This window comes from Varroa jacobsoni, unplaced genomic scaffold (assembly GCF_002532875.2).
Source record: "Varroa jacobsoni isolate VJ856 unplaced genomic scaffold, vjacob_1.0 scaffold_1472, whole genome shotgun sequence".
NCBI classification, from domain to species: domain Eukaryota; kingdom Metazoa; phylum Arthropoda; class Arachnida; order Mesostigmata; family Varroidae; genus Varroa; species Varroa jacobsoni.
In genome coordinates, this window is record NW_019214374.1 from 45,381 (window position 1) to 59,535 (window position 14,155).

Sequence of the window (14,155 nt, forward strand, 5' to 3'; positions counted from 1 at the left end):
GAGAATTAGCTATGATCTGATATTCCTATGCTGGACGAGCTGTCTTTTTTTGCCTGAAATCGATGGTCTTCCATGCGAGAAAGATTTCTCTGAGACAAACTGAAAGAAACAACAGTTCTATCGTATGCAAAACATTTATCTTAAATATTTGAAAAACTAGGTTTAAGAACAACTTCGAAGAACCTGTCCAGATTTAGCAAACATTTATTAACAATCTGTGTATTACGCCAGTTGAAATCAAGGTTGAGTGTGTGCAATGAACGAACAATAGTAATGAAAGGGTTCCCAGTCAGAAATGTATGTACCCCAAAACGTCGTCTGCTAAATTTCAAGCTAATTCAGTCAATTCAAGCCAAAAAATTAGACGTTGATCGTTATAATAACTTGCCAATACTATTAATAGTCTTTTTCTCATGAAGACTGAGCCGTTTACTTTTCTGGGCGATTCTTGATGTGTTCGTTGTTGGCTGAGATTAGTCTATGTCGACCAGTGGCGGCATATAATAATCGCTGAGCCACCTTTAGTTGTGCCTGAATTGTCTTTCCCCAAAGAGGCGAGTTTTGTGAAGCTTCCAATGATTGTTTTTGTCGTCTCTGATCTTTACGATTCGTTGCGCGCCGGGATCCCCTGCCATTGCCGCTAGTCGAGCGGCCTTTAATTAGTGCATCTTCATCGGACGGCGTTCCGATTACCGTGTTCACGGTGCCCAACAAGGCATTCAACAAATTCCGGATGAAATCGCCGCTGACCTAAAACAATTGAAAATATTATGTGAGAAGTAAAGCTATTCATCTGATGTTAGAGAGGCTCTCGTACGTGGAGCTGACATGAAATTTTATAAGGATGGGACGTTACGGTCTTTTGTCCCCGAGTGTAGAGATTTCTGATGTGAACTTTAGAAGGAGCCTGAGATAAATTAGGACAGAATTGATATCGCTAGTCAAAAGCTATATATACACGTTTGGACAACATTTTTGCGTGTGAGAACATGGATATGTCTGTTCAATGTAAGACAAAAGAAGCTTATTCATTAGTAGAACCATGACGGTGCCATGTAGAGATTTCAGCAGAATCCGGAGCAGTAGTAATACACACGATTCACATCTCGGCTGCAAGGAAACTATGAGTCCTTGTTCTAGAAGATATTTTCAGTCAAGCTTGTATTATTTGTATGCTGGCGTGAGGGCTATGTTGTCCTGCTGAAAAACGTATAATCTATCATTTGAGATAGCAGTCCCTGCCATTTCCAGGGTATGCAATTGAATTTTCGTAAATGAAAATATGCATTTCTAAAAGAAGTGCTGCAACATGATGTTTTCTTCACTAGACGAAATGTTTTAGTAATCGTTCCCATGAGTTCCTCTTTCGTTCACCGTAAATATATCCCGTCGCTGAAAAATCGAACAGAACTTTCGCCTCCGAGTTTGAGCGGACCTACAAGCAAAGGACACTGACAAGGTTTTGTAGGCATATTGACCTTAAAGAGGTTTCGGTTGGCCTGGACACTGTAAACATTGTGTTTGAGATTTCATAAGCAATTCGAGTGACTGCATGCGTAAACATAAAACTAGATCAACGTGCGCATCGAAATGCCGGGCTTCTTGAAAAGATTTTTAGCTCGTGAAGTTCGGGCCTTCTGTCAAGTTTCTTTTCGTTCTGATGCTGCCTACTCTCTTAACAGCAGTTTCGTGTTCGTTCGCAACGAAATAAATTTTTGATTTGGGAAATAAGAAAAACGTATATCTTTGTCGGGCGCTTCATCAAGGGACTAGCTATATTTTGTTCAGTGCATAGAACAATCGCTGAAAGCATGACCGCTCCGACATATAGCTTGCCAACATTTGTACCAGTTTATCTATGATTTAATAAAAAACATTGTACATATAATATTGTGTAAAGGGCATCAATCGGAATTTGTTTAATGGAACTGTACAACAATCGTAAAATATATATGCCCAGTCTCGAATTCTTCTCACCTCGAGTCCAACGAAAAGAGCATCCAACAGAGCTAAGATACCTCCATCATTTCGACCAACAAGGTCCTGGCCTAAGCGTCCCGTTTGCTGCGCGGCTCCTACTGCCGCCGTGATCAGGAACTGTAAGAAAATATGGTAGGAAATATCATGTACCAGATTATATGTTCGCTCGACAGGTCATATAAATATTCGGGTATTATTAGGGTTGCAAGCTGAAAGAGCTCAAGCCATCTAAATATCAATATGATATTTAGTGTAAGTACGCATATAGTTTCCTTGATTTAATGCACTCTCCTTTTATAAACTTCTCTTACGGTCGGCCTGTTAGATTAGATGCTTGACTGTTTTCAGATTTATTGTATTCCCATTGGGCTTTGAGTCGCTGTACGTAGGGCAGTATATAACATACCCACTTAAAGGTCAACAGAGAAATTTGAAGAGACGTTGCAATCATACATAACGCCATACACAGATAGCAATAGCACATTTCGGCCTTGCTTTCTAGACTGCTTCGAATGTCAGAAGACATAGACAGCTGTACATAAAGCTATATAGAATACAAACCTCAAGGAAGTGGCTGAGCTGTAGCGCCACTTCACCTAGCTGTCTTTTCACGCGTCGATGCCCAGTGGGCTTTGTGTACACTAGATTCATTGAATTGTAGGTTTCATCGTCAGGCGAGATATGGGCTCCCAAAATTGGCCTCCACAGAAGCACCGCAACTAATATCACGTAGAACATGGTGACAGGCAGCAAGCGATTTAAATTACTGTCGCACAAGTCCCAATACGACTTATGTAGTAAATTCAGGCACAATTTCCTTTGTTAGCAAATTTGCCAACTTAGAAACATTTATAACTGATGAGAAAAGTCAAATGATCCATAGAGGGTTAACCGAACGCATAAAAAGATGAATTACAATTCAAAGAATACTGAACAAGCAGTACGCTGATCTAACGCTACTTTTGCCGCCCAAGAAAAACACAGTTTTGTTCAACAAGCATATTCATTTACGTAAACACTAAAATTGTATTTATTGCGTATGTTAAAATGCCCTCAAAATCGTCGGGTGAAACGACGTACGGACGACTGAAGGTACAAATTGTTATGAATTAGGATTTACGAAACACCCTCTCTGAAATATCTAAGAGCCGCGCTGCCCTTAACGGCACAATTATGTAAAACAGGAAAAGCTGCCGGTAGGAAAGTAAGCGCGGTTTGTGCTCAGTAACGAGCCTTCACATCTCATACAGTCGAGCGGAAACTAGAGGAGATCGGAGTGCTGTAAGATTATATTTTTTATGTCAAGGTCCAAGTAAAACATGAGCAATGTAATAATAAGTTTGCCTAAATGGGTCGAAGTTTGTCTATGTCACAGAACGTTAAATCAAGCTTCAATTAGCCTTGTTATGATGTATGCTAAAAGCGACGTTTTTGAAGGTTCAGTGATCCAATCCGTTCAACCAACTTCTGGTTCCTTCTATAGATCTAAAGTAGATCTTATAAAATTAGGTTTTATTTTAGGTTGTCGTTTGGGCATGTTCTTCTTTCTTCTAGGAGTGGCCGATCGTTATAACCATTGATCATCTGTAACGTTTACACTGGGCGCAGCTTTTGTGAAGGAGTTGATTCTTATCGAACTGCATTCAATGTAAAGGACACGTGCAATTTCAAAGTTGCTAACCAGATTATCAGTATTCTGCAACCTTTCCAGCTCAATTTCTCCGATTAAGTAGTCGACGCGTAAGTTGAAAACTCCCATCTGTGAAATATGGCTAAGCTAAAGGAAGGATTTGCCCATTGGAGAGTATCTGTGTAAAACAGTTGTGTTTATATGAACGTGTTAGTCTCGTTCATATTCGGAGTAAAATAGTTAACATCGATTACAGATCAAGTATTGATGCTAGCACCTTTTCTTATGAACGATGCTATGGTAACTAACCGTCTCGGACTTCTATGGGGTGGCTCATCATTTGCTATCGGCTTAGTGAACATAGTCGTACTCATATGGACTTAGGAAGCTAACCATATCATAGAAATACAAAGAAACACCTACAGTAGACACAAGTAGCAGTGTTTATATTTCTGCCTCTGCCACCCCTACTATTAGCAGTCCTCCACGTACACTTAATGACATCGCTCAGCTGCTATAACATGACTATTAGTCGCTTTCTTCTCAAGCGGATTCATGTAACATCTCCATCATTTCGCACACAAGGGTCACTGGAGACACCTTCGAAAATACTGATATTAGCTTGACTTTTTGTGTAGTTGTGTGAGGAAGTAGTAGTGACTGCGAAACAAAACCGCAAATCAACAATGCTTTACAAAATGATGCCCTACACGCTACCCCCGAAAGCCCCGTGCTTCCTCTGTTTCCCCCTAGCGTTGACTTCATACACTTGCCGACATATTTTTGACTCCATAGGCTTCGCCCCCTACCACTTAACTTACCAATCAATAATCTGAAGCTACCCACTGCGCCGGCCCTCACTTTATGACTATTCGGCCTACGCTGCAACTCGACTGGTTATCAAGAAATTTCAATATACTCTGATTTAAAATGAAAAACTGAACTGCAGAGAAATATGTCAACGCAGAATCTCTACCTTACTGAGACAACGTCGAAACGTACGTAACGAGTTAGGCCGCCTCATTACCCTCGACGGCCTCTGCGGCCTGTATCGTTGAAGCTTTCTGTGTCATTAGTTGCTTGATCAGCATTTAGTTCTTCGGCTGCACTGATGTCCGCAAAAATGGCCGACGAATCTTGTCCGTCTTTTTGCACGACACAGCTCCCAGACTGGCAAACTGCACGGCGTTCAACCCACCGACGCCTCTAAAACAGCACGAGCTAAGATGAAGTGCTATTTAAAACACCTTTGATAGCTTGGTGCAATTCTGTTTTGTACTATTATAAACATTCAGCCGAAAGGCCGCGAACTTTTCTTTTTCTCATTTGATGAAAATGATAAATACGGGTTTATGATTTATTCATTCTGTTGTCGGCAGTGTAGCTTTGAGGCAGATCGAAATTATAGCGATTCGAAACTCTGGTCCGTTTCTTCGGCCACGAGAGGAGTAGAAACCCAGGTAAAAGCCCAGCCAGCCGAATTCATTATTGCTTTGTTGTCTAGAAACGCGCTTGACAACCACAAGAAGCTCTAGTACCGAACGCTATACGGGTTAGCACTCATTAGTCCTGGCAGTTGCCAACGGGACAATATCCCCATTTCGTAACAAAAGAAACTAAGATTAAATCAGCTGGTCATCAAATAGAACAACGGTCACTATCCAGTCTGCTGCCAATTAGCATCCTTACAGCGAATAAGGTATGACCAATAAAAACACTACAATTATTCATTGGACTTTCACAAACACATCGACATTTCCATAGATTTAAAACAGAAATATGAAATCCGTTTAAGTGCATTGTATATTAGCTTAAGGCATGCTGACTCAGTCAGCTTCGAAAGCCAGGGGGGGGGGTGGGGGGCAAACGCACAAAAAGGAGGGCACGTCAGCGAAGAAGTATTGATCATAAGATGTGCACGTGAAATCAATGACTTACGCCTGATGCCGTCGGCGTTGAATCATACTGATTTCATGTATGGTTTTTGGAAAGCCAACGCGACTAATATGTTGGCAAACACAAGCTTCCTACGATAAGCGCACAAAGCAAGAGACAGTGGCCCTTAACTGCAATACATAAGAAACGTCACACAATCGACACGGCATATTGGGCCATAGCTATTTACTAGTATCGTTTATGATAACTGTTGATCTGAGATTTCGCTACCAGGTTTGGTAATTCTATAGGAAATCTGCTTCATAAAATAAAGCGCTCTCGCTTACACTCAATTTCCTAAAGTAAACTAAAAGAAAATTGTATTTGAAAGAGGTACGTGATAGAACAGGCAGAGCAATTTAAGATCTTGTACCACCTTAGAGGTTTTTCAAATTCGTACGCTTAAATTCGGTGTACAAAGGCCATAAAATTTTGACGCTTTACTTTAGCTCAATGATGAACGTTCAATTATGTGGGTTGTAAGCCACGCTCAAAAATCATTTCTAGCTACGCGAATTTGATTTCCCTGAGTAGTGGGCAACGATGTTATCGCGCGAGTTGAGCTTGCTTTATTGTTTTACGGTATTTTTTGGCTAGTAGTGCTCGCGCGTCCAGAACCGACTACCATACTTCAGTGCTAGTTTAAGAGCTTTTCGGCGCTGGCCACAATCGGATTTAGGAAGTTAGGAAGATTTTGCTACCTGTACACTGATTTCAAAAACACGCTTAAATTGATGAATCATCTAGGCCGAAAAAGGTCGAATAGTCGTTTTCAATGCACTGACCCATATGTACGCATTAAAGCTCAGGTCTTCTGAACCGGGCAATATGTGTTTTTAGTTCATTAGTAAATAGGAACATTTTTCTCACAGATGTATTTATACTGCACATTTCATGGAGCTGCGAAAAATCATGGCACTAAGGTAAGCTCTACACACTCTGTGCTAGATTCGCGTTCATCCATGTTTGTCTATTGGTCGTCAGCTGCCCTATACGCTATCTATTTGACCGTGGACGATATACGCCATTGTCTAAAATGCTGCTTTTATCAAACTGGCAAAATGCGGCCGCTTTTACCATTGACCGAATGTAGTCGCCATGGAAATGATACGAACGCACTGCGGAATGTGTTTCGGCCTGTGACGCGCAACAGAGCCTATCGTATCAAGCCAGATTTACGCTGTCTAGACGATATAAACAGATGAGCTGTCACCAGTGGAGATCTTCAACTGATGATCCGGAACGACTTCGCATAGCCCAGTCGGGCTCACGGAATGTCGCAAATTAGCTCCGCAATTAGCTCGAATACGGTATTAATTGCCTATCCTAAACAGAATCACTTTTTCCCCTACTGTTTTGTTTGTACAACGACGACCACCCTAACTGTATCAAGCTAAATTTAGCTTTCGCATTAAGGAAATCATTTGTACTGTACTTCATATTGCCTGCCCGTGATTGTGTATTCTCCAAATAGGGAGAAGTAATTTAACTCTATTTAGAAATTGGCATGTGGGCCCGATGATGACACGTATAGCGGTTTCCAAACTTCGAAATAGACGCATTCGCAAATCAAAGATACAACCAAATTCTTCGAAATTGTGAATGGTCATAGTTAACGTGCGATTAATTTAGTTCGTTGGATGCGTCTCTGAAGGCTCGGAGATAAATCATACGGAGTACATACTTCTATGAAGTAGATGCGTGTGCCAAATACCGGAACGTTTATTGTATTTGCTTTGTGCCGTATTTCACCTGCGGCTTGATGGTTCCTCGCGAGGAACGAGTAGATATTGAGCTGTGTGTTGTATGTCTACGAAGAGCCTGTCAGAAACCTACTGGATGTTTTTATGGGATCGACGTAATGCGTGAGGTTGTCACCTGTTTTTCTGACAGCGACAATGCCGTCCAAATGCGATCAGTCTGCGCATAATCATCAATTGGGCAAATCACTAAGTTTGTTAACTTCCCTGCACGAATATCAGTGTAGTCATATTTTAGAGTTATATGCCTCTACTGCGCAACAGGAAAAACTGACTGATTTGTGTTGTTAGTACCAGTTGGTCATTAAAGCAAAATGCTCGTCTTTAGTATATTATACCACCAATCGCGTAGACGGTATCTGAGGCCTCTACGTATATATATATATATACATATATATGAACAACGTTCCATTAGCTGTCCATGAAGCACAGTGATAAGGTTGTAAGTAGTCTAGACATTGCAGACGACTTAAAAATCCTTTGTGACAACAAAGTACAGTACATTGGCTTTTTTTAACATACATACAAAACAACTTTCATATTATCATCGCTGTTCATGCAAAAACAAATACATTAACGAAAATGAGCGAAGACTGATTTTTGGAATCATGAAGGTTAAGTCGACGAATGAATTTATTCATACTCGCACTCGTATCAAGTGCGCGACCCATTTTGAACTAAGCGAAGACCCAAATCTGGGAGAGTGTTCAAAACGTCTGACAGTATACCCTAATTGCGTTTCTTCAGTTTCATCACGTTTTTGAAGAGCGTCAATGTACAGAGGTCTTTTTCACTATACGTGTATATATATATATATATATATATATATATATATATATATATATACACGGCTCAGATTATACGTTACCTTTTTGTTTTTTTAATAGAAAAATGCAATTCCATAGTAGGCCAACGCTGGCAGTCCTGGCGGGATGTCATTGGCGTCTAAAGGTGAACGTGTGCGTATGGCCGAAACGGTGTTGCGGCCGAGCGTCTGAACGCAGGCAACAGTAGCGAGAGCAAGTATCGCTATTGAGAATCAACATTATAAGATCGGCCGGCACCACTGTCAACGTTATCGTCATTATGTCCAGTGGATCAGGACTTCTCTTCGGGGGCCTAACAGCCGCCGGGGAGGGTTGACGCGGAGTGAATGAACCTTTGATTGAACGCAGCTGTGAGCCATCGCTTGGCTTAAATTGCGGCTAAACTTCAAATCATTTCTAAATTATCTGGTACTGACGTTTAAGATGAACTTCTCGGAAAGCATCTATCGAAAAAAAAGGTAACTGTCTATTAATTCTGTAGAATAAAATTAATGTAAAGAGAGACCATGATAAGGAATCTAGCCTGTGATTAGTATATATACAGCGTAGTTTTGTCGTCTGGTGCTCGACCGGTGGAGCTGTCGGCCGTTTCAGACATATGTATAATGGTAATTCTAGAGATGTACATTCTGTTATCAATTTCCAAATGACTATAGGAACTCTCTAGTTGCCGTCTTCGACAATGTGCCGATAAATCTAAGCGGATAAAATGAAACTACAGATTGAACACAAATGTTGAATCCGTAATGTACGTCCTAATAGTGAAGCCGCCTATAGGCTTTTCCAATCTACCTGTATGCGTGCTTTCTAAGCCCATTTGTAATCAGGTGCTATCCTCAATCTACAGTTATTCTGAAAACAAAACACACAACTAAATAATAACTGTAAGCAGTTGAAAAGAAAAAATAGAACGAACGTTTTATAATCGGGCGCATATAACACTGACCATAAAAATTTCGACTCTGTGATTTTAGCAAATTATTTGAGTTCTTCATTCCGGCTCACTACACAGACGCGTTCAGCCAATGTACGATTACGCTACGTTTAATGTAAGTGCCATATTTTTCCCATTTATCCTAGTCATGGTACAGGCATTGCATGTATATAAAAGAAAGAATTTAGCTGACTGGTTTCCGCTTCCGATTTATTCCTGTTAAACTCAAGGTTCAGCGCTGTTCTGTTCTGAAACGGTTCAATCATCCTCGATCTCTTGAAGATCAAGTCCATAAGCGTTCAGTTCTTCCACTAACCTCAATGGTTTAACCTTGCACGTTCTATACAAGACGCAAAATGAAGACAATCTTGTTTGACGGACGTTATTTGGGATATGGATTTACGATGGACGGAACTATTGTTCTCGCTCAAATTCTGACGCTGCCTTTGCGAACACTGAGTAGGGAACCGTTAAATGCGGTCAAATGCAAAACTATAGTTAGAGAACGCGAGATCATTACAGATAAACTCTGCAATGATCTCGCGTTCTCTAACACGGCGTTGGCTAACCGTGTCTTTCTGTCTGCTAGACACCGTACGCCCTATATATTGGACGAAACATTATTGTTTTTGCTATGGAGCGTGCATTTTGAATACCCTAATAGACAACACCTAACCAACTGTCAAATTCGTTAAAACCTAGCTTGGCGTAAATTCATTTCCACCAACCTATTTCCTTTACCTGCATAGCGCAACTACGCTGTCCTATAAAGGCATGGCTGACTTTCAGGATGATACCTATATGTAGCCACTAAATTTTACCACAAAAAAATATCTGGTATTAACGATATCGCCTCGGAAAACCAGTTGGTAAAACGATTCAGAAATCTACGTTTCGGCCTCTGACCGAATCACTGACCAACTCGAGCTGAAGAAGAAATATAGCGACAAATAAGAACGCGTCATTTCTTAACGTAAGGTTTATTCAAAATTAAGTATGATTATTAGTACGATTTCTATTGTTTTTATGAATTGTTCTCTGTTTTTTTTTTTTTTTTTTTCGCCATTTACGCATATATAACAAAACGCTATCGAAATTCAAATTTGTAGAAAAACGTAGGGGGAGAATATCAATGGCCCTTTACGAACAATGAAAAGTAACTCTATGTACAGAGTGCGATACGCTTTGATGTATCTTTGTCATATAATTAGGGAACTAAAGAGAGGATTAAGTGTATACGATGAACCGTATTCGTTTTCAAACGATGAAATTTTAATGGAAATCTGTGTGTCAGGTTATAGCGTACACAAAATGTCGAAATTAAAAATAAAGCGGAAGCAGCATTGGATAAATAAAATGTATCGTCAACAATAACTTAAATTTCTCCATCTAGACCTCACTCCTAAATGTGCAAAACACCTGTCATGAAAATGGAGTTCTTGTAGCCAGAAGCAGGCTGTGATTGATTGATGGCCATAACACGTGACATGTATGACGTGACCGTCTGTGAAGATTTCTTCTACTTACAAAATGTATGACCCTAACTCTTTAGGTTAGTGATCTCGAGTCGTTTTCAAGCATATAAATTACCGCAAGGGTTTACTTTCACATTGCACCAAGATCCGAGAGAATCCGGTTTGCCCGTTCGACTGACATAAAATTGATCTACTTTCGATACGGATGGAAATTTACATAAAATTACTGCCAAGTCAATGATAGATCATAAAACTAATCGGGACACTTCTAATTATAGCTATACTTAGGCTCGCTTACGGTATCCAAAACCATATCCGGGCTTCACGGCAGGTGCATACGCGGGAGCAACGTACGTGGGCGCTAAGTAAGCAGAGGCTGCCTTCACGACTGGAGCAGAAGTTTTCACGCCTTCAGGGGCGTTGAAAACGGCATCAGCAGACTGTCCAGCCTTGGTGCCTGCAATATATTTGATAATGTGCCGTCGTATGCAGAGTATAACTATTTCGTATGCACGAATTTGTACGGCGATTTGGCCAAACGACCCTACTTAATTGTTGGGCAATGTTATCACATACTTCAATATGCAGTTAAATGTAAACGTTAATTCTCGTGTCGGAACACTATAATCACCTCGACGATAACTAATACGGCATAGTTAATATGGTTAATTAGGAACAATGGTAGATATCTTAGCAGTTTTTAGTAAACAAAGGTATCTAGTAGCGTCTTTCGACGTGTGAGTATGAACGCAAAAGTTGTCGACCACGCTTCATGTGCTCCATCCAGTTTCAACCAAATGTTCGTTAGAAGCCTTCGTATGATCAGCAAGCTCCAGGTTAGACAGTTTCTCTCAAAGCTAAAATATAGTATCGATTAGGATTTCTTAGTTTCATGGCTACTACCTGGCTCATTTGTGGATATGGTAGCACGAAATCCTGCTGCGTCCGCGACATAGTCAACCCTCCGGTAGATACCGTCAGCATCAGTATAACCGTACGAGCCTCTTTTGGCATTGTTGGCATCGGAAGTCTCTTGTCGGAACTGTTTGTTTCCGTACTCGTCTACCGTGTCGTAGCCGAAAGAATAAGGCTGAGGGGCATATACGGGTTCTTCGTGGACCTGCAAAAATAACAGTCTGGAGAATGAGCAATTGTCTTTCATTGGCCAGTTAACCTAGGACAAGCTAATCCTTCTTCTTCTATACGTAACTAACAAATCTAGTAGATCTCTATTCCGGACGGATTGATGCTGTACTCCTAAATGATCTACGATAGTATTTAAACGGACAGTTGTGGAGTTGTCCAAGGTTTGCTATCTACAGGATCCATCTGTATTCTTTAATCCTCGAAAAAAGACACTTCTTACATATTTGGGTAAGGACTCTGTATGAGATCAGCTACCTCTTTGACGTTGGCAGCTGCGGTATACAACGGCTGAAAGTGGGAAGACGTGGCATAAAGCGGCGTATAGTGATGTCCAGCTAAGGCAGTCGCCGACACCGCCGAAAGTACCAAAGCCTGAGCAGCGGAGGAACAAACCAGTCGCGATTAATTGATCGTCTTATTGTCCCAGACGCTTGATTGTAGAGAAAAGAAAGAAGGCCTATTACCTAGTTTGCTGTGAATCTCCACTAACAGCTGGGTTTACTCAATAGGCAAAGAGCAAGATTTTTTCTCGACTGAATCTACAAAGTTGTCAGGGACTAGTAGCATTCGGGTCATGTTCTCCGGTGTTTAGAATATACATCCAGGATCGAACCTTTTCGATCGAACCGAAAAAATTACGTCTTCAGGTTACAATACATCGAAACGAGTATACATCGAGTGTAAACAATAGAAAATTAGATAACGTGCTGCATAGGGGCCCTAAGTGCACAAACATTGTTTAAACTCCCCATCCAAAAACGGTATCCTTCAGTAGTATTTCACACCGCGTCAATTTTATGGTAATGCTCACTCGACGATTCACTTTGTCAGTTCTAGGTTCAGATTTCTGTGCTATCCCTCAGTTGCTGCGATAAGTGATCAAAATGGCTACACAAAGAGGTCACTATGCAGGGACGATATCATATGCGATTGTGTCTAATTGTCGGCCGGCTACTGTTAAATAACGAATTAAACAGCCTCACTTCTTCCTTTTCCATCGCTTCCAAAGGCCTTTATATAAGGTCAGTATGTCACAGTACCTTAAACATATTGTGCACTAGATTTGCCGCAAAGCTTCGTGAAAGGACCTGCTGCTGCTGCTGTTTGTAACAAACAGATGAGTCAATGGATGAGGTTTGTCGCCTTACAACCCGCGCGAATGTAACGCCCAGTGAACAACGGCAGCCTTTTTAAGAGCTGCCTTGCATCTCACGATACCTTGCCACCCTTGCCTAGACTAGCCGGGTCCGCGCACGCGACTACTTCTGCTACTGCTGCATCGCTGACCGAACTTTTAGCGTCACATGGACATAAACTGCCAAGCGGCCAAAAAGGGAAACAGATTGCCCGACCGGTGAGGGTCATGTTGCGACGATACTATCATCGTTCTTACATATGACAACAACGACATTGACGACGATAGGCAAAGCAGTGGCGTTTAGAAGTTTGAGGGGACAGCTGGCTAACCACTTAGCGATACGCGACGATGAGGGACCTCGTCGTCGTGATGGCCTAAGAACGGCGAAAAAAACGAACAAAAAAGAGCAGGATGATTAAGGCAACTATGCACAGAGATGGTGAAGATTATCGTGCAATTTCTGTAGTAGATATATCTTCACGGCAGGGGCATTTGTTGGAACTGTTCTAAGAATCGGGGGTGCTGGACCATATGCTGATAAATGAGGAAACTAAAATAACGACACACACAGTGGTAAAAAAACGCCTATATGTGGCTCACTTTGCATTACGCATATTCACGATGTGTGGGGGAGGAGCTATTATTCTGGTGAGGTTTAATGCATGCTATATTTTTCAAGACATGTCATTTCCCCTACGTTTGCTTTATAAATTAAATTATCATTCCATTTATCAATGTTCATTAACGACACACAACTAGAACATCTTGGCTCATTAGATAAATGAACCCCTATACCGGTCAATTAATTACAGCGCAACGATTTGTCACGAAGAACAAAAAGAGACCTGTCAATACGGTAAAAAGTAGGAGAAGAAGGAAGAATAGCTATATATCTACAATGACTTGACTTACCGAGATCTTATATTCGAGGGGTTCGTTATAAGAGTTGTAAGGATGGTCGTTAAATGTTCCTTATTCATAATGATGCTAATTAGCCTTGAAGAGTTTCTGATCGAATTGTAAAAGCTGGTTCTTTCGAAACTTCCATTGTTGCTTCTAGAAACTTGCAAAACTTTGTCTAAATAGAAACTGCTAATTATATAAGCATTATACAACGACAGTTGTCAGAATTATTGGCATACAATCATTGTTGCTATTCCCGTTACCATTTTTATTGCCAGTGGACAATTCCAGAGCAATATGTCTTGTTTTGTGTAACACCTGATGAAAAGTACTAAAATCTGCAACACGTCAAGTAATTAACCATTTTAATTATTTTTCATTATTACGAAAATTGGTAATTATTAAAAAAAAAAAAATCGGTCAGTCC

The 14,155-nt window shown here is 40.8% G+C and overlaps 2 protein-coding genes across 5 annotated transcripts; both read right to left on the reverse strand.

The window, feature by feature from the left end:
• Nucleotides 1-181: 181 nt before the first annotated feature.
• On the reverse strand, nt 182-5,414 carry LOC111270420 (uncharacterized). Of its 4 annotated transcripts, none has more exons than XM_022850638.2 (4): nt 4,587-5,414; nt 2,542-2,699; nt 1,978-2,097; nt 182-750 (listed from the first exon to the last, which is right to left on the reverse strand). In XM_022850638.2, the coding sequence occupies exons 2-4, from the start codon at nt 2,629-2,631 to the stop codon at nt 430-432; spliced, it is 531 nt and encodes a 176-aa protein (XP_022706373.1). In that variant the 5' UTR covers nt 2,632-2,699; nt 4,587-5,414; the 3' UTR covers nt 182-429. The 4 variants fall into 4 exon arrangements, with proteins under 4 accessions (XP_022706373.1, XP_022706372.1, XP_022706374.1 ...); XM_022850637.2 differs by having other exon boundaries at nt 2,542-2,746; XM_022850639.2 differs by lacking the exon at nt 4,587-5,414 and adding an exon at nt 4,432-4,532.
• Nucleotides 5,415-10,030: 4,616 nt separating this feature from the next.
• On the reverse strand, nt 10,031-12,959 carry LOC111270422 (larval cuticle protein A3A). Its single transcript, XM_022850642.2, has 4 exons — nt 12,728-12,959; nt 11,943-12,059; nt 11,445-11,661; nt 10,031-10,998 (listed from the first exon to the last, which is right to left on the reverse strand). The coding sequence occupies exons 1-4, from the start codon at nt 12,734-12,736 to the stop codon at nt 10,826-10,828; spliced, it is 516 nt and encodes a 171-aa protein (XP_022706377.1). The 5' UTR covers nt 12,737-12,959; the 3' UTR covers nt 10,031-10,825.
• Nucleotides 12,960-14,155: the final 1,196 nt, after the last annotated feature.